At 34.8% G+C, this 21,455-nt stretch overlaps 1 protein-coding gene across 1 annotated transcript in view; it reads right to left on the bottom strand.

Moving 5' to 3' along the window:
* Fsip2 (fibrous sheath interacting protein 2) overlaps positions 1–21,455 on the bottom strand; it is an 87,480-nt gene that overhangs the window by 27,975 nt on the left and 38,050 nt on the right. Inside the window, exons 12-14 of the mRNA XM_074072305.1 lie at positions 14,690–14,756; positions 11,119–11,155; positions 38–8,957 (exon numbers count right to left, since the gene is read on the bottom strand). Of these exons, the coding sequence (XP_073928406.1) occupies positions 38–8,957; positions 11,119–11,155; positions 14,690–14,756 (9,024 nt within the window). The remainder of the gene's footprint in view (positions 1–37; positions 8,958–11,118; positions 11,156–14,689; positions 14,757–21,455) is intronic.

Genomic DNA, 21,455 nt, shown 5'->3' with positions numbered 1-21,455 from the left:
TTATGCCAACTTTTAACATTAAGTACCTCTTTCTTACCTCTACTTTTGAAGTCCTTCAAATGCGTGACCACAGATGTAGTAACATGTCTTGCTACCAAATGAATTTCATTTGGACCCAGTTCATGATCAGCAAAAGCAATAACTTCAAGTTCCTTCAAAGTTTCGATTTTTATTGTTGAGTTTCTCTTTTGCCATTTCTGTAATAAAGAACAATCTTTTCTGAAGGGTTCAGGGTTTTTCTTTTCTTCTTCAGGTAGATAGCTGACTTTTTTACACCATGTTCTAAGCAAACTCTTGTCTGTATTTTTTTGTCTTTCAGCTATTTCAGACAAAGGACTTTGCTGTGATATGAAAAATGGCTTCATTGATTCCATACTTTCATTAGTGTGTGGTTGATGTGGGAAACCATAGCTGGATAGCACAGTATTGACAATATGTTCTGCAGCTAAACATATTTTGAGTGGAGACACAGTTGTCTGAATTTCATTTGGTTCCACAACAGGTTTTAGGGTCTTATAATGAAATACTTTTGGATTTTCACCTTTTCCCATTCCTATGAATGACATGGCTTGTTTTAAACCTTCTTCTGTGGAATCATTTGCTTTCTTAAACAGTTTTTGTAAGACAGTGCCTTCAGGGAGAGTGTTGTTTCCGTTCATGGTTTCATTACAATGTCCAAAATTAGGTTTCCTTGGGCTCTGGTCTTGTACTTTGTTTCTCAAACATGATGGCATGATTTTTGAATCAGAACATTCTATTGACTCTGAGGTTTTAATTGTGTCTTTTACATAGGAACTCACACACGAATGTGAATTTGATGAAACTCTGTATTTTTTTTGCACATCTTCTTCTGAATAACACACCATGTCGGGTACATTCCTTTGTGGAGCACTGTGCCCCAAACAAGCTTCTTTAAACTTTGATGTGGGCATTTTCACATTAGATGCTAATTCAACTTGATTAACAATGTAAACATTTTCAGTCCCTTGACAGGAATCTTTCATTGGAAGGTTTTTGATCAAAGACTCACTGAAATGACTACATTGGTCTATTAGTGTGCTAATAATCTCACTTGCTACAGTATTCTCTTCCAATATGCTAATTAAGGATGGTTCCATTTGGCTTATTTCTTTGTCTAGCTTATTTTTTATTATACTAAGCATGTCAATGACAATATTAACAGCATAAGTAAATAATTCTGAATGGAACGAATGAACCTGCAGGAAAGTATTCTGAATATTTTCCTTGGAAATAATACTATTTGATTTGGTTTCATCAGAAAACTTTTTCAGTGGTTGTAATTTTGGCAATGTCTTTTTGCTTAATAGTCTCTGTTGGACTTGAGAAAGGTTTTCTATGGGCATTTTCACTATTTCAGAAAACTCAAATTTAGAGATATGCTTAAACTGTATGTCCACATATGACTCCAATATATTTAAGACCCTTTCTACAATATCTTGAACAATTTGGTTGCTAGAGCCCATAGAAATTTTATCTTTTGTCTTCACATTATAGGTTGGTAAAGTGCTGAGGGTGTGCTTGGTTGGAAAACCATGTTTACTTTTAGCAGTGACATGATCTTTCTTTTCTGTTAGAGTTTCTTGACTGTCTGGAGTGGGTATCTGGGACAAAAAGCACAGCTGTAATTTTTCAAATAGCATTTCAACAATTTCTCTTCCAAATATAGTAATTTGTGCTTTTGTATCCTCAGGTCTAGTAGAACTACCTTTAAAGTAATTAGAGAACCCGCTTTCACAATCCTCAAGAAGTGGCAAATTTAAAAGTGAAAGTGAATATTCTAAATCTTTTGCCTTTATTGAAATTTCAGTCAAAACATTTTCAGCTAATATTAATAGCTTAATTTTTTCATTTTCCATATCATTTGTTTCTGTTTGCCATTTGTCAAACATTTTTTTAAATATACCATCTTTAGGGAAAATCTGCTCTAGCTGTGAGGGAACATTATCTAAGTAAAAACATGTTTGTTCTTTAGCAAAAGACCCTATACCTAAATTCTGCTGTGAGAGTTTATAATCATCCAGATGTGATAATTCACCTAGATAATTGTGATTACTTGTAGTATATAATTCTTGCAAAACTGTATCAACTATTTTTCTTGCTTCCATGATTTCATCAGATGGTAAATCTTTTCTATTTTCCATGGCTCTCCTTTGTGTCACTTTTTCAAGTTCATTCATAATTGTTTCCAGAATATTAGTTATTATATCCTTAGCATACACTTTTAGTTCCAAAGTGGGCAATTTTGTTTTTAGTACGCTTTTGGCATCACCTGTTGATAAGATGTGCGGCAGCCCAATGGCAGTCTTGGACCGGCTGTCTTTTGTATTCTTCGCTCCAGTAACTAACTTGGTCTTGCTTTTTGTCTTGCCACCACTAGGTCCCAGGTGTGGTTTTGTTTTGAGTTTAGACAAAGAGGTAATTTTTGATCTTGCTTTTAAATTTGCCTTAAAACCTAGCTTAGGGCTGTCCTTAGGGCTAACTTTAGAATTGTGTGATCTAAGAAGTTGCAACTCATCGGTATAAGCCTCAGGGGATAAACTCTCTTCCAGATGGAATGATACAAAATTTGTGATCTTATTAAGAACCATTCGAACTAAATCTTTTCTTACTTGCATTGGAGAATATTGCAAAAAAGTGTTTTCTAATACAGAAGCATTCTGAATGTCTGTATAAGGATATTTTTGTGGTATCTCATATCTAGGGAGATTCCTTCTTTTTCTTGCTTGTTTAATTTCTCTAAAAGATACTGCTTTCATTGGTGAGGTACTATTGTTGTCAGGTGTTTCAGTTTCTTCACTACTTTCATTACTTTTGTGAATTGATGTTATGACAACAGAGTACATTTCCCCTAAAACACTTTGAACTATATCATTTGCTACACTGTTAATATGTGCTTGAAAGGAATTTTTTTGTGCTATATCTGATGCTTTGATTGTTAAATTAGATGAGAAGAGAGGAATTTCATTTAATGGGGGCAAATGGACCATGACTTCCATTATTCGTCGAAACAATTTATTCAAAAGTTCTTCCAACATAATAAGCAATTCAGTTTTTTCTTTTTGTTTTGATTCTCCTTTTCTCATGAATATTTCTTCCAGAATAATTCTCTGGCTTTCCTTTTCTAATGTTACTTGCTTTTGTTCTAATGGAGAGTTTGTAACTGATGGTGTGGTATTTTTTTCTTTCTCTTCTTTTTCTTTCTCTTCATGTCCTAGGAATATTTCATTTGATACAGTTAACTGTGAACAATTATGATTCTCTTTTGAGGGAAAACTAATTTCCTTTACAGATTTTTTATTAGATAAAATATTTAAGATACTGTTGACAGTTTCATTCACAATGATATTTTTTTGGAATAAAATGTTGTTTGGATATGGATGTGTCTTTTGGATTTCTATCTCTAAGTCATTTTTAATAAGCTTTAAAATAGCATTGGCAATGATGTCAGCATAGTCCTTAAGGCTAGCTTGTGATAAATGAATTGTGGATCCAAGTTTTTCCCTATAACTGGCAAAAGTGGATTCTGTAAGCCCTTGGCTGAGAATGGTTTTAGTTGTTGATATTTTCAGGATATTCACATCAGATCCACCTTGTCTTGAGTCATGGAATATGCTGTCATCTTGTTTACGATTTTCCAATTCTGGACTAACAAATGACTTTTCCTTAGAAGCAAGAGTAATTAATGAATCTATTCTTTCTGTAGCAAAAGATTGTAACCGATCGTAAACAGCTTCAGTAATGAACTGAGCATTTTCCTCATTTATGTCAGGAGCAGATTTCTTGGGTTCTTCTTCCTCCTCTATAACTATCTGATCATCAGCATAAGGTGATTTCTTATTTCTTGAATATAGAAAACTCTCAGTTTTTCCTTCACTTTTTGACCCCATAAAAAGAGACTGTGGACATTCTGCTTTTGGAAATGTATCACAAAACGGCAATCTTGTAGAAGCAGGAAACTTTGAATTTATGACAAGCATGACAACAGAACTGAGATTATGAAGAACAATAGCCACAGTATCTCTGGATAGCAATATGACATCTGATTTAGGAACTGAAAGTTTAGGAATGATCTTATTTGCTCCCTCAGTGAATATTTCAGACTTTGTTTCTAAATGTTTGCCACTTGTGCTACATTTCACAGTGTGTGTGGCTAATGAGAGATTATTCTGATACAGAATTTTTTCATAAATATCACATAAGATGTTTTCAATGGTATCTTGAATTTGAAACTGAAGTATTTTTTGATATTCAGTTTTATTGAACAACTTTTCAATAATACTGTCTTGTTGATCTGAATCATTCTCTCTATAAGGATTGTTTTTTTCATAGTTGCTTTTGTATGATACAATATCTAGCACTGTATTAACAACCTGACTTGCAATACTTTCAGAAACCACAATGTTATGAGCTACAAAAGGACTATCCCTTTCTTTATCTAACTCATGCTTGATTCCTTGTAAAACTTTTGTAGCCACTTCTTTTGCATAAATATTTAATCTAGACAAAGACAAGTGACACAATGAGTTGGTACTTCCTGACTTCATATGATCCACTGAATAACAGGAAAATTGCTCATCAGAATATGAATCTTTGGCTGATAATGTTTTGCTTAATGTACTCTCATCCTGCTGAATAGGTAAAGTCACTGGGACTGTGAAGTTGACTTTGGAACAAAAGAGAGAATTTACTTTGGAAGTAGCAAAAGTTTCTAAATTTGTTAATATTTCTTGTACAATATCTTCACCAACATTTACTTTGGTTTGTCTGTCAATATGAAATCCAGATTGAAGAGTACATGGATTTCTGTTCAAAAGAGTGACAGAGGAGTTTCTTCCATAGCTGTGTTCATGAACAGACACATTTGCTGAAAAAGTGATGGTTTCACATCGATTTTCACTTACATTTTTTTCTATCATGGCAGCTGAAAGAAGTTTATGAAATATAGTTCTAACAACATCATTTGCCACTATATTTACATCTGTTTCAGATACTAAAGGACCCATCATTTTATCCATAAATTGAGCAGATGGTTCAGCAGTTGACTCATGAGCATTGTAAGGCATGCCACTAAAATGAGGGTGGGAGAGAGAAAGCACATTTAATTGGTTGACTAAAGGACTTCGAAAAATTTCATTCAAAATGTTTCTTATAATGGGAACAATTGGAGATTTATGTGGTTCTTTGAGCTTCACTTCAATTTTGTTTAAGGTTCTTTCTAGAACCCATTGTTTAGGACGGTGTGTTTTAGTTTCCTCTGTTGGTGATGTTCTCTCTCTAATGAATTCTTCTTTTGTATGGGTATCATCTTCTCGAAATGAATCTGACTCAGCTCCTCCAGGAAGAAAATTTCCGTAGGTTGGCCGGTATCGATATGCTTCCATGCCTCTGTCTTCAGTTTCATTAAACATATCTGAGGATACTGCATCTAAAATTAAATCCACTATATTTGTAAACCTCTGTGTCTCAGGTGGTGAGTTTTTTTCACTTGTCCTAAGACCTGATGAGTTCACATTTAATTCTGTTTGAATGGCTTTCAAAATTGCACTTGATACCTTCTTTGCATTCATGTATAAAGCAGACTGCAATGATTCTTCAGGTGTATCTGTGAAAGTACTGCTGCTTTCACATTCCCAGTCTGTCCTGTTGTCTTTTTTATTTTCATCATGAGCAACACCTGGAGTGTCTAAATTTCCATTGGCAAATCCTTCCAGTTTATCAAAAACCATAGTAAGAATATCTGAAGCAACAGCTTTCAGTTTATTTGGGTGCATTTCTATTGAGGCTTTTGTTTTGGAAGACACAGGAGCAAAATTTTTTGCCTTGCTTTTAGTCACCTCTTTGTTACCTTGTTTCAGATTGGAAATTATGCTGGAAATTATTTTGGTGCATTTGGCCATTTCATCAATAATTGAAGCAAATGATAGGTTGTCAATGTCAAGAGACTCTGAGACAGCTTTAAATCCAGAACTTGTAAAATTAGTATCCATGTTAACACTACATAATTTTTCAAGGATGTATTCCAAAATTGTTTTGGAAATGAGTGGAATATTAGACTGTGGTGTAGCAGTCATTGAATGATCCTTGTTTGTCTTATCTTTGATTTGCTGAGTACAAGATGGTTGAGAGTCAGAATGGGAACCTGTGAGTTTGCTCAACATTTCATGTAGCGTTTCCCCAATTCTATCTAAAACTTGCAAATTGGAATTCTCTTTGAGATCTTTTTCATCAATGATACTGTGAACCATACAAGGAGTAGCCAAATATTTGTAAAAAGATTTTTTATCCTGTCTACTTGACAAAATGCTCTGTTTATTTACATTGTCAGATCCATGTAAAGTTGCAGACCTTAGTTTATCTGAAGGGACTGAAATATTTCTTTGATCTTCATTTTCATTTGATAACATCTCACAAATACAGGTCAATAATGGACTTTCCATAAAGTCATCACTGAGATTTGTGACAAGAGATTTCTTATCAGAATCAGCAAACATTTCTTTACTCATAAGTGGTTTGGTATGGTCTGTCTCCCTAAGGCTTAGGTTTTTCTTGTTGAATTCCAATTCATTCTGGATAGCTTGCAAAACAATGTTTACTATTTTAGTTGTGTAAGTGCTAAGTTGAGATTGTAATGAAGATTTCTTTGCAAGTGCAGGTTTGAGGTTCATTTGCAATTTTCGACAAACAAATAACTTCAGCCTTTTAAAAACTGTATTAATGATCTTATCAGTAATGTCACCTACACACTGAGGCTCATTTTCTTCAGATCTTAACCAGAAGGGCTTTGCAGGCTCTGCATCAAGTGAAGATAAATATTTCATTTTCTTTTCACTGTCAAACCACACATTTAATGGCTTTTTATTTGGTGCTTCTTTGACTATGTTGGGAGTGTCAGAAGAAATGGAACTTGTACTGGTACTAGGAATGTAAATTGATGCCTTATGAAGTATATTTAACACAGCATCTGTTATTTCTAGAGCTACTGCACTAATTTCTGACACAGAGAACATCTGGTCCATCGATTCCTGATGTGACAGTCTTTCAGATTCTTCTGAAACAAAAACTGAAAGTGTTTTACCAAATTTGCTGCCTAGATGACCAAGAGAAACAGAAGATATATCCTTTAGCATTTCTGTTAAAATACATTTCACCATGTTTTCTGAAGCCTTTATTATTTGATGCTTTTGGTCTTGGCTGAAAATTGAAATGTCTTTATTCAAAAATGCCTTTTCCTTTAAAATGTCTTCATTATTAAGAGATGGTAACTCAACCTTTAATCCCCATTCATGAAATGTACCTTGGCTTCCAGAGGCAGGCTTTGTGGGTGATTTATTCTTTCTTTTGTATTCAAAATTAATGTTTCCCTTTGTAAACCCATGATTAGGAATCTGTTCTTGTGATTTTGCTTTTTCATCTTTGAAGGATGAATCAAGCACATTTTTTACAATGTTGTCTATTTCTTCATTATCATCTTCAGAATAAAGGACCATGCCTGGAACATTAACAGGTGGAAATGGTCTTCTAGATCTAGGACCACTAGATATTCTAGTGCCAGTGAGTCTATACTTTTCTTCAGTGTCAGAAGGATATTTTGGTCTAGGCTGTCTACTTTTTTGAGAAACTGCTTTTACTGGTTCTGAATGGAGCTGAGTGAACATATCATCAAGTAACTGAAGGAGTATTACTGTTTCTTCAGATGCAGTAAGTCTCTCACTATTAAGTTCAGTTTGTACATAACCTAGTATAGTGCTGATTGCTTCCTCTATATAACCTACCAAAGAGGACTGGGAAAAAATATTTGATATTAAGTTTTGTATTTTTTCTTTAACTATTAAGTTAGCTGTCACATTAGCTTCAGGACTAGATTTCTTTTTGCCAGCTCTGTGAAAGCCTGTACATGTTTCGTCTTCAAGAGGAGACTCCTTTTTCTTATAGCTTGCAAGAGCCAGAAGCTTTTCTAAAATGGCATGTACCATATCCTCTGCAATATCACACATTGGTTCCAAAGAATGACACAGTGAATCTTCTGAAGGTTTTCCATTTAGTGATGTGAAATATTCCCCACTGGTTGATAAACTTGGTTTAATGTCAACTGACAAATCTTCTTGTGAAAACATCTCAACACATTTTTTCTCAACTGCAGACTCTAGCTTCTCAAGCATATTTTCCACAATTTCAGATGCTACTGAACAGATATCAACATTGGAGAGCAAGTCTTCTTTTTCAGTCTCATCATGGTCCACAAAAACTTCGGCAGTAACAGAAGAAAGCGAAGGAATGGCCTGGGTTAAGTCAGACATTATTTCTTGAAAAATGCTTTCTAAAATCATTTCAGTTTCCCCTTTCAAGTGACATTTAAAGTTAACAAAAACATTCTTTAAATTCTTCATCGCATCCATGGCTTTTGTTTTTTTATCGCAAATCAATGGAGTCTCTAAACTATCTGTTTCTGTAGTAGCATCCTTAGATTTCCTTCTGCCTGTTTCCAGTGATGCTAAAAGATGACTATCAGATTTACAACTTCTGAGCTTAGGGTATGAATAAATGAAGTTGGCTTTGTTATATTTGCGGTGGGAAGTTATAGACTGTCCTTTGTTTTGGTGTGTTTTCCCCACAGCTTTCCTTTCCACGTGGGCAGAAGGAGGTTTTGAAGGTGTGACCGGTCTCTTTACTGGTGTGTCACCAGTAAATGTGCAGGGTTCTGCCTGAAACATTTTAGTTGTTGCAGATGTGTAGCTTCCATATGTGAACTCCTCACTACAGGTGCTACAGAAACTTGAACTATCAGATGAAAGGTCAGAGTCATCAGGCACTGGACATGTATTATTTTGCAACCTTTCTTCATACTTCGTGATGGCTGGATATAATATACTAGTCACAGTAGCCACAACCCATGTCATTACATTCTGAATTATACTGTTCAGTTCATCAGAGGTCACCTGGATAGGCGGCAAGCAGGAGAATAAAAAGAAAATCATATAACTATTTATTATTCGGGGACATGAGGGTAACATATAATTTTTTACATCAAAAGATGCAAACCCAGAATTATATAATTGTTTATGGAGAAAACATGGTAAAGAATCCATTTAGAATTTCAGGTTAATTTTAAGTTGATTTATTGTTTAGGACAGCAAAATAATTTTTGTATAAGATTTAATTGACATAACGTAAGTTATTTTTTAAATTTTCCCAGCATTCATTGCTAGGATAAATGACTTCTAAAGTCACCAAGTTGCTATGTAGGCACACATCATGCAAATATTTTGTCAAATACAATAGAGGTATACATAACCCTGCTAATTTTTTAAAAAGATACATCAAATTATTTCTAACTATTTCTCAAATAGACATAGACAAAATATGTGTCTTCAGAACATTTTTATCTGTCTAACTATAGTATATAAGGACAAAAATACACTATTTTCATCCATTTCCCATTCTCTGCTTCAACAGTGAGTCTGTATGTGTGCATACATATGTCTGTATGTGTATGTATACACATGCATAAAACATACATACGTATAAGGGACAAACTAGAACTAAGACTCAAAAAGGCAAGGAAGCTGAAAAGAGGATAGAAAAGTTGGAGTGTTCATCAATTTGAACCAGAAATAAAAGGTCAGAAACCAGATTTGAATGATTTTTAAACTGTATTAGGGGCAGGGGCAGAAGCAGAACACATTGATACTATTCAATTAACCTATAGGTACTTACTGCATGTATATTTTGGGCCTACAAAAGTCATCTTGCTTACAATAAAGTAGTAGCATGTTTTAAAATTGTTACAACTCTTAAGACACAGAGGCTGCAAATACATGAACGGCAACAAAACTAGAAGGCAGACATGTACATAAATGATGCATGTAATGGGGCTCTTAACACCCAAGATATTGCCTACATTAGACTGAAATCATTCATGTTTCACTGTAACATGTGAAGGAAAGTTAACATATGTAGCACCCTCTCTCCTTATCCATTTTAGAACTTTTAGGATCAAGCCCAGGAAAGATATTGTATTCAGCTCTACTTCCCAAAACTCTTAATATATTTTTTCACTAATTTTATAGATAATAAGCTAGTGGTTTGATAAACATAGTTTGCAATGACTGCATATGCTATAAAATACTTGTCTTATATAAATACAATCTAAATTGTTGTTTCTCAGTATCTCTAAGGATAAAACAGATTTTAACAGAGAGGATAATTATTCTAAATGAACTACAACATGTACACAATATAAACCAAGGTATGCAATACATGTTATTTTTCTTATTGTCAGAGAAAATGAACAACAGCCAATATTATTACTCTTTAAGTTGGGTATGGGAGAAAGCATTTTTAATTTCAATATAGGAAAGAGGGACCTTCTTAAAGTTCTGGATGTAGTGAAACGAGGTAAATATTATCCAAATTTCATTTACTTTCCATTTTAATATTAAATTAAAACATATTCCTTGCATCAGAACTTTTGCATTTTCTGCATATTTTATGAATTAAGCAGATGTCCAATAATGTGTTAAAGTACGTGTTGTTCTTCAATGCTTTCCTGATCATTTTTTTTTCCTGATCATTCTGTCTAAACCTAAACTTGGTTCTTATAAAAATATACCACCACCTTATCTTTTCCCTTTCCAAATCTCAGCTCATAGGTGACCATGTACCTTTTTATGTGACATTAGGTGACCAAGTTCCTTCTCATGAAAACTGCTAGTGATAGAACTGCACATTCTGACTCATTTATTACTGAGTTCACCAGCCAGACCTGCAAAGTCTGTTGATAAATGGCTTCCCATGATAGTTGGGCTTATGGTATTTGATGCTGCTCCTATGAAGTCTAGGTCTCTTGATGCTTCTCCATTCTATACCCACGAGAGAGACCTCATCCTGAAGGGACAACACTAATTTTTGATAATATTATTGAACCAAAATAAAATCTAAGAATTAACTGAAAGCAAACTTCAAAGGAGACAAAAGGGCAAAGAGGAAAGCATGATTAATATCAGTACATAATTCCCACTCATCTGATTCATATTTTTTTCTCATATTTGACAATTAGAAAATAATTAGCATATTTCTTTATCAGTTTGCAATACCTACTTTTTCTTGCAAGCAATTTTGTAGAAGGTTCTGTTTTCTGTAAAGTCAAGAAAATGTGATCATTTATTTATTAGAATTAAAAAACTATGAAAATCTTTCCAAAATCTCTGATCAGTGAGTTTCTTTATTTTATATTTGAGAGTTTCTCTACAAAAATTTAAAAGTAAGATTAGGCTTTATTCATTTATTTTTTCTAACCCTATTATTTCACTTCATCCTTAGATATTGGCTTCTGGATTCAGAAATGTGTTTTATTACTCAGGAAGTAGAACGATAGCAGATATAAATAGTATACCTGGCTAATAGTTCTAATTCTGATATACCTTAGATATTCCAGCTTCATGGTTCTTTTGGAAAGAACACAGAAGGGACAGGATAGTCCCTTTTGTCTGCTAATAGGCAAGGCTGTGAGGACAGCTTTCTGATATGAAAGAGAGGCATTCCTACACTTTCAATCCCATAGATAACCACCCCTTTCTCACATTGCACAGTAGAAAAAAGTACATTTGAATGATTACTCAATAATTGTGGGTTAAAAAAATCATGGGATTCTGGTTATATTCAATACCAATTTAGACATACCCTTTTTCTTTATGACAATATTCTACCAAATGTTCTAATGAGATTCATCATCACATGCTAAAAAAGTTTTTTGAATTGAAAAGAAATAAAAGAACTCAGTCATAAAAATCATCAAACACCAAACTAAGTGCTAAAACTAAGTGTAAAAGTGAAGTTCTGATTTCTTTTCATATATTTTTACCAACATGGGCTCTTCACATCTATTCTCCCCAATATGTTAAACCTTCAGTTTACTTTTTTCCCAAAGTCTAAAATTCAAGTCTATTTTATCTTAAATTGCAGCATAAAAAGAAAACCTCATGGTTGCAGCTCATAAACTGTGCTTGGAGGTCATGTGTGGTAGTGCATGTCTGTAGTCCCAATTACTTGGGAGCCTGAAGCAAGACGGTTTCTTTAGTTGGAGGCCAGCCTGGGCAACATAAAGACTATGTATCAAAAGAAAAAAAAAAGAAAAGAAATAGATAAATAGCAGCAAAAAAGGCTTGGTATCAATGGCCTATCATCAGACTAGAATTTTTTTGCAATATGGAAACTGGAATATGAAAATTGATTTCAGTGACATATTTTCTGGCATTTGTTCTCACTTATTTTTCTTAGATCTGGTCTGTTATGTCAACCCATGTTTCCAAACTTTCCCTCTTTGTGATAGTCTACAACCTAATTGTCAGAGATATTTTGTCTGTTTTTCCACATTATAACACTGGCAAGAAAAAAAATGGAGTCCTATGTTTTCATTGATATCTGTTCCAGACAAGTTTTCTGCTTCAAAAGCATGCATAAAAGTCCAAACAAATAACAAAGACTTACAAATAAAATTAAACAGAATAACTGAGAAAGCTTCAGTAAAGCATATAAAATAACAATTGTTGGTCTGGGTGTGCAGGTCAATGGTAGAGCACTTGCCAAGCATGTGGGAGGCTCTTTGGTTAGATATGTGGCACCTCACAAGAAAAATAATGATAGCAATTGTAGGGAGCAGACAAATCATGTAACCATCAAAACAAAACAAAACAAAAACCTTTGAAGCATCCCACAAACTATTTGTTTTAGAAGGAAAGTGAATATAGATAATAATTGTGAGTTTTAAATTGTCCTACTTTCATTACTTCTTTCCAGTTTCATTGTATCCTTGAATACCAATACCCCATAGTCATGGTGGCATAAATCTGTATATCTTGGTATGTGCCTTATGTCTGGCATTATTCTTTGAGCTTAGTAGGTTCTCAATAAATGTTTTACAAACACACTGTCTTTAAAGTGTCTTGGATCTGGGGTTACTTACTGCTAATCCCAAAGGAGACTTTTGTGTGAGCCACTAATGGCTTTCTAGAACTAGTTCCGAGTATCTTGCCTTCAGTTTTTTTCTATATATTGCTATCAAAGTTATTTATTGTGTATGTTAATTTGGCTATAATATTCCCATTTATAAGCCATCAGAATGCTACTCAATAAATGATGTACAAGTTTCTAACCCATGTCTTTATGGCAGCAGACTTATTGCTTCCTTCAATCTGTCTCTTCTTCCCTGAAAATTATACCTTCCTTGCAAATAATACAAACTTATTATCTAAGTGCATTGTTTAATTATTATAACTCTACTTCCATTGCTGCCATATTTATGTTGCCTTCATTTACTTGGTCATAATTTGCATTTCTATTTTATAAATCATTGTGTATATCTTTTATATTAACGTTAAGAACATTAAGAAAAAACAGAGAGAGAACTAAGTATAAGTGAGGTGAGAGAGGTGAAAGGAGGTGGATGATGGAACAAATGTGAGGCTTCACCCATAAAGTCTCATGAAACTGGACTTAAGTCAGAGCCGGATTATGTGATGGGCAGGTTCAGACCATGAAATACTGTTAGCTGTGCTGTTTCATAGTTTCATCTGATGTTAGGCTGGGTGGATATGCAGTTACGACTATTATATCCCTGTGAGTTTGGAAGCAGCAGTGAAGAGGATCTAAGTCATGTAAAGAAGTCATGTAAAGACTTCTTTGTTTTAGTTGAGCTAAAGAAAATAATTTCTCTGAAACATTCACTCGTGATTATACAATTCTGTATTCGTGGGCATGGAAGAGGAAAATACAGAAATTATGACTTCATCATTAGCCTCCTCTAATATTTTCTTTTTATAAAAGGCAGATATTTATATTTACAGTAAATAAGGCTGTATTTATTCAATAAATAAAATAAAAATGCTCATTGTGTACAAAGGCTCAATCCTTCCTCCCATCACCATGCTTCAAACTGGGCTAGTCAGTTTCCTTCCTTCTGTTTTCTAATATGGTGCCTATGTAGTCTGAATCTTCAATCAGTCACAATAGCCAATGCCCATCAGTCTTACCTTACAAGTCTTCTGAATATATCACCACTATTTGTCACCTACACACCATTCATTTTACCACACCATTTACATGCAAATCTTGGTCTTGTGAAATCTAAAGCCTACCTTACACTTCATTTGGTCTGTTGATTTTCCTTAAATTATGATGGCATTGTATCTAAAACAATAGTCTTTTTCCTTCTCAAGTTGAGAAAAATATAGACATTGCCAAAAATAGGTGGTCACTAAGGTTTGAGGAATGAAAATCCTCTGGCGCTTTAAAAATATCTCTTCCAAGTGTCTGTAATTTATACCATTGCACAGCAAGTATCTTCTGGGAAGCAAATAATTGACTAAATCATTAATGTTGTGTATCATTCTTAGGAAGCCAATACTTTTAAAGGACATAAAGGTGGTAAATTTTTCAAAGAGAAGGAAAAATAGTCCGGCTATCTGGAGAGGAGAGGGCAAGAAGACTGGAGGACAAACATTCACTTTGTGTATAATTTAAACTTCTGCAAGTTTGTAAAAATGGTTTCACCAAATTCACTTAGAACTACAAAAAAGGGAAGATTTCATGTAATAATGTGCTTGTAAGCAGCACTCTTATACAATTATAAAATATTAATTCATGACTACACATTAATTGCTTAAATACTTACGTATTTGAGTAAACAGGAGAAGAAAAAATACCCTGGGCTGCAGAGGCTGTAGCCTGAGTCTGAGGGGCTAAAAAGAAAAGTATAATTTGTATCCATCCTCAGAAATTTGTTAAATTTTAATACCATACTCTAGCATGTCTTTATTCTTCATTGTTACTGCTTTGTTTACAAGTTTCTAGAGATCTATAGCAAAGTCCAAAATCCTTAGCACAATGTGCAGTATTCTGTAAGACCTGACTCCTTGTCTAACTCTCCAGTGTGGCTATGGCTAGTCTTTTAGATGTTTTCTGTGGTCCAGAGATACAGAACAAATTACAATCTCCCAAATACATCATGCTTTCTATGCTTCTAGGTAATTGCTTTTGCCATTTCCTTTGGAGCACCCTGTGTTCTCATTTAATAAAAAGTTAAAAGCTCTCATTAAGTTCATGTTAATGGTTCTTGAAAAAAAAAAATCCTTCCTTGAAACCTACCTAAATAAGTAAATACTCAGTGCTCCCAAAGTACTCTAAATATGCTTATATAATAAAATTCATTGTATGATTTACTATAATCCCAAATTTACTCTTGTGTGTTTCTATGATATAATTTCACCTCAATAGCCCAGCACTTAACATAGTATCAATAGCATTTATCTATCTAAAATGTTTTTTAAATTTATTTATTCATTTATTCATATATGCATACATTGTTTGGGCCATCTCTCCTCCCCAGCCCCCCAGCCCCTCCCTCTTTTCCCTACCCTCCTCGCTTCTAGACAGCAGCTGTTCTGCTCTCTTCTCCAATGTTGTTGAAGACATAAGCAACAATAAGAAAGACATAGCATTTTTGCTAGTTTGAGATAAAGATAGCTATACAGAGAGATTCCTAGCATTGCTTCCAAGCACATGTGTGTTACAACCCAAATTGGTTCCTCTCTACCAGACTGCTTCACTATTTCCCAGTCACCTTACCATAGTGGCTTCTGTCAGTTTAAGATTACTATATTAGGTGGGCACATTAAACATCCCACTTTTCCTATTCCTCTTGTATGTGTTCTCCCCACAGCGTGTGACCCATGTCCAATAATATTACTGCACTTGTTTTAGGTCTAAAGTCTGCATATGAGGGAGAACATGTGATTCTGGCCTTCTGAGCCTGACTAATTTCGGTTAAGATGGTGATCTCCAGTTCCATCCATTTACTTGTGAATGACAAAATTTCATTCTTTTTTGTGGCTGAGTAAAATTCCATTGTGTATAAATACCACATTTTAAAAAATTCATTCATCAGTACTGGTGCATCTTGGCTGTTTCTATAACTTGGCTATTGTGAATAGTGCTGCACATGGGTGTGCAGGTACCTATGGAATAACCTGAGTTGCATGCTTTCGAGTATATATGCTGAGGAGTGGGATTGCTGAATCATATGGCAGATCTATGTTTAGTTTTTTAAGAAGCTTCCATATTGTTTTCCAAAGTGGCTGTACTAGTTTACATTCCCACCAGCAGTGTATGAGGATTCCTTTTTCCCCTGCATCCTTGCCAACATTTGTTGTTGGTGGTGTCTTTGATGATAGCTACTCTAACAGGGGTGAAGTGGAATCTTAGTGTGGTTTTGATTTGCATTTCCTTGATTTGAATGTTTCTTTAGCATTTATTCATTCATCTGTCTGTTACTTATTTCCTCCTATTGAAATGTTGTCTAAATTACTTTTTATGTAATACAGCAAGATTCTGTTCTTTACTTTGGTGAGTATTCTGGACACAGGTAACATAAGAAGTCTTTATATAGAACATCTCTACTGGTATACTGGATTGGATTCGTGGGGATTTGTGTATGGTAATTATAAAACACAAAAAGTTTTAGACAAATACAAAGCTCTGGTCACAGAAAAGTTGTTTTAGTAATTAGATCCATTTCAAAATCAAGTTTAATTGATAATTCTTATTTTTCCCAATGAATAACTAATATGTATCAATTATATTATATTATATTTTCGATAATATATAGCTATATATAATCTATAATATATATAATATATATAGCCTAAATCCTATCATCCTTCTTTTTGAATGATTTTATTATGTAAAACTTTACTATATATAATAGCTGTACAGGGGGATACACATTTATATATGTGATTGTATCTTAGTTAGATTTATCCCTTTCATCATTCTTCGGCTTCCCCCTTCACCCCCTCTTAGAGCAATTTCAAAAGGTTTCATTCTTCTATTTTCATATATGGATCTAAAACATATCCATCATATACACCCTCATTCCCCCTTTCTTTGTGCCCCTCCCACTGGTACCCACCCCCGGAGAAGATTTATCTTTCCCTCTTGCTGTTCATTTCTTTTTTTACTTAAGTGTATATTGATAGTTCAAGGGGGTTTACCTTGGTACCTGAGGTCTGTGTATATATATATATATATATATATATATATATATATATATACACATATAGTGCTATTATCAAATTAACCCCCTTCCCCTCTGTTACTCACTCATTCGCTATCACCATGCTCCCCTAATAGTCAACAGCTTACTGTACCATACATTATATTATATTCATATATAGATGGGTTGTTTCAATATTTTTCTTTCTCTAACATTTTCTTTCTCTTTCTCACCTCCCGTAACCCCCTCAGACAGACTTACTAATACAATTTTGTTCTCTATGTCATTTAATGTATGTATGTGTATATATATATTTATATATGATATATGTTTCTGTATATACATTTAATTCATAGGTCTAGCTTCTGCATATGAAAGAAAACATATGATCTTTGATTTTTTTTTTTTTGAGCTTGGCTTACTTCACTTTACTCCAGTTTCATCTATTTACATAACAACATAATTTCATTCTTCTTTATGGCTGAATAAAAACTCCCTTGTGTATATATACCACATTTTCTGAATCAGTTGTGGGGCATCTGGGCTGCTTCCAAAGCTTGTTGTTGTAAATAGTGCTTCAATAAACATGGGTGTACAAGTAGCTCCATTATATCCTGGAGTGCATTCTTTTGGATCATATGGTAGTTCTATTTTTAATTTATTGAGGGACCTCCATATGCTATGGTTTCCATAGCAATTGCACTAATTTACATTACCACCAACAGTGTAGAAGTGTCTCTTTTCCTCCATGTCCTTGCCAGCATTTGTTGTTACTTGTGTTACTGATACAGCAATTCTGACTGGGATGAGATGGAATCTCAGTGTAGTTTTGATTTGTATTTCCTTTATGGCAAAGGATGTTGATTGAGTACTTCTTCATAGGTTTATTGATCATGCTTGCTGTTTTCCTAGTTCTTATAAGGTCATCAATTTCCATTGAGTTTTATTGTTTCCTAGGCTCTCATATCTGTTATTGTTTTTCATTCTGTCCCACGTGTATTATTCCTTCGAGTATGCTTTGTAATGCTGGCTTGGTGGACATGAACTGCTTTAGCTTGTCCTTATCATGGAAGATCTTTATTTTCTCTCTTGAGGTTGAAGGCCACTTTGCTGGATAAAGAATTCTTGGTTGGCAGTTGTTCACTCTTAGAGCTTGGATTATATTGCTTCAAACTTTACTGGATTTTAGGGTTTGTGTTAAGAGGTCTACAGTGATTCTTATGTTTGTATGTAAGCTGGCATTTTTCTCTTGAAACTTTCAGGATCCTTTCTTTGTTTTCTAGATTTGGCATTTTAATTATGATGTCCTGGGGTTATTTTTTTTGATCATGTCTATTTGAAGTTTGAAATGCCTCCTGTACATGGGTGTCTATATTGTTACATAGATTTGGGAAGTTTTCTGCTACAATTTCATTGAATAGATTTTCTATGCCCTTGGTTTTCAGTTCCTTCTTCCACCCTGTGAATTTTTAGATTTGGTCTTTTGTGCCCTAGAGTTCTTGTATGCTATATTCATGTGTATTAATATTTTTCTTTGTGATTGTTTGCCTGCAATAGCTCTTTAATCTTGTCCTTCATCTCTGATATTTCTTCTGCTTGATCTTATCTACTGATTATACTATCCATTGTGGTTTGTATTTGATTTATTGAGGTTTTTATTTCTAACATTTCAACTCAATTTTCTTTTCATAATTTCCATAGCCCTGATGAATTTTCTTCCATAATACTGACTTTCTTGTCTAGTTCTTGGATTGGTTTTCTAACTACATTTATCTATTTATTTGAGTCCTCTTTAAGGTCTCTGATCATTTTAATACACTTTTAGTAGGCTTCTGAATTCTTTGACATTTAGGTCAATTCATTATCTTTGGATTCAGATATTAAGTTGTGGTGGGAGTTTGGAGGTGAAACATTGCCTTGATTTTTCATATTTAAGTTTCTATCTGTGTTTTGTGTGTCTGTTGGTCTAATATTCCTTTTACTCTCTCAGGTGTGTGGAGACCTGTTGCAGAGGTGAGATAAACAATTCAGTAATAAATCAAGGATATGAATGAATAAGGAGCAACTGACACCTGAATTTGTCTCTCCAGTAAGGCTGTATGGGAGCAAAATTCTTATTTCTAAAGAGGATGATCTGGTTGCTTAACACTAGTTGAAGGGTAAAAAATTTGGAAATTGAGAATTGTGGGGAGTGGATGTAGGAAAGGGAGGGGAGATAATGGGAAGAAGGGAATGGAGGTATAGGAGATGTATGAGAGGGCTCTAGATATTAGTGACTGAGAAATAGAGAATGGAAGAAAGAGGAGAGAAACAGTCCAACAGAACAAACTGATAGGAATTAAACAAAGAACCAAAACAAAGTAAGGCAATATCAACAACAGCAAATAATAAACAGACCAGCAACAACAACAAAAAACGAAAACAGAAAACAACAACAAAAGCTTATATTTCTTGTCTGTGAGAAGGGTGTTTCTAGGTCCTTGCCTTGGTTGTTATGGAAACAGCTTGACAAAGGCAGTTTTTAGTAGGACCTCAGGGAGGGGCCACTGAGACACTCAATTCATTTGAAGAGCTGTGCTCTCTGAGTTGTTTTGAGTCTGGGTGGCCTCTGTAGATGGGGGATTGACACTTTCCATTGAAATGCAGAAAGTTGTAGGGCCACTTCTGTGAGGTGGGAGTCTGTGACTTGAGAGGGTAGGTCTACTGGCTGACTTTTCCACTTGAACCCTGTCCAAACCTTCCCCTCTCTATGTGGTGGTGGATTTCCAAGCAGACACAGTGGTTTGGAGACCTGGAATGTCACTTTTAAATCCCAGCTTTGCTCAGTTAGTTGCTTATTGCTTGTTGTTGTTTACTATTAAGCAGTTGCTCTAACTGGAGTTCTCAGTCAGCAGGGGCTTTTTTAAATTGCCCTTATTCAATGGGGTTTTTGTGGCAAGTTTGGGCAGGGTTGCAGACCTCTGGGTGTTTCCTGCCAGAAGTACTCTTGGTAGAAGGTTTCTACATGGACAATGTGGCTGGAGACCCAGAAATCTATGGTCTGTGATTTTCCATATCATTCAATGCTCAGTCTCCAAACTTGCCTGCTTATAAGGAGCTTCAGATATCTGACCTCTCTGCCAGGGAAGGCTCACTGTTTTGCTTTGGTGAATTTCCTGGGGCTGTTAGGCAGAGTCTCATTGTCTTGAGAACCTAGATGGGGTCTCCTGGCTCTCTCAAGATGGCACCTTGCCACAACACTCTGAGGTAAAGAAATGCAGGGCTATCCTATTTTGGTGCCAGACTGCCGTGCAGGGAGAAATCACTGTCTCGGGATATTCTTGCTCTTGGGTTAGGATCTGTGGGTGGTGTAAATATTGTTCCAGAGCTGGTTTTGTTATTCTTCTGTGGCAGTTGCTTGGCTTACCATCAGCAGTCTTACCCTCCCCACAGGGGGAGCATGGATTGATAGGCACGCTCTGCATACTGTATTGTCTTTTTGATTCAGCATATTTTTCAGATATTCATTTACACCTTTATATTTCTCCCATGCTTTGCTGTCTTTGTCTCTCTGTGTCTTGTCTCTTCTTTGTTTTTCAAGTTCTTATTCACATGGCATGATGTAGTAAGCATCTATTCCTCTGCCATCTTGCTGTCATCCTTCCCTATGAACTGTCTTAAATTTGTTTTGTGGATATGTTTTTGTGTGTGTTCAGTTTTGAAGAGGAAGTAACTATGATAAAGACTACACAGACCTAAGAAGTGAGAAGACAATGCTCTTTTTAAAATAAACCAATAAAAATTTGAATCTTCCAGGAATGGTTCAGAGTAATATCTACTTTTTTTTTTTTTTGTTCTGCATAGAATATTGTGTGAAGCACTGGAACCATGTTCTGACAAATAGGTCAGTTTTTGAGGAGGTAAGGGAGCTTCTTCAAGGTTAAAAAAGTACAAAAAATTGGAAATACAATCTAGAGTGTTAAGCAAATACTGAAGTTGATGTTTGCACTAGAAACAGTAATCATACCTGGAAACATTACACTAGGCTTTAAAAAATGTGAAATCTGGTGGGCCAGGTGGCACAGTGGAGGCAGGAGAATATCTAGTTGGAGGCCAGTCTGAGCAAAGTTAGCAAGACACTACCTCAAAAACAAAATACAAACAAAAGTGCTGAAGGTGTGTCTCAAGTGGTGGAGCATTTGTCTAGCATGTGCAAGGCTCTGGGTTCAATTGCTGATCCAAAATGCATAATCTCTAATCTCCAATACAAAAGTAAGCAAAAAAAGGGAAATTAAAACTACAAAGCTTCTAAAAATATGTAGAACCCCAAATAACTACACTTTCACTGAAATAGGCATATGTAGAAAACTCATGAAACAGGAACCAGCACAGATAAATTATATGTTAA

This window comes from Castor canadensis, chromosome 4 (assembly GCF_047511655.1).
Source record: "Castor canadensis chromosome 4, mCasCan1.hap1v2, whole genome shotgun sequence".
NCBI classification, from domain to species: domain Eukaryota; kingdom Metazoa; phylum Chordata; class Mammalia; order Rodentia; family Castoridae; genus Castor; species Castor canadensis.
The sequence above is the reverse complement of the archived record's forward strand: the minus strand, read 5'-3'. Positions and strand labels throughout refer to the sequence as shown.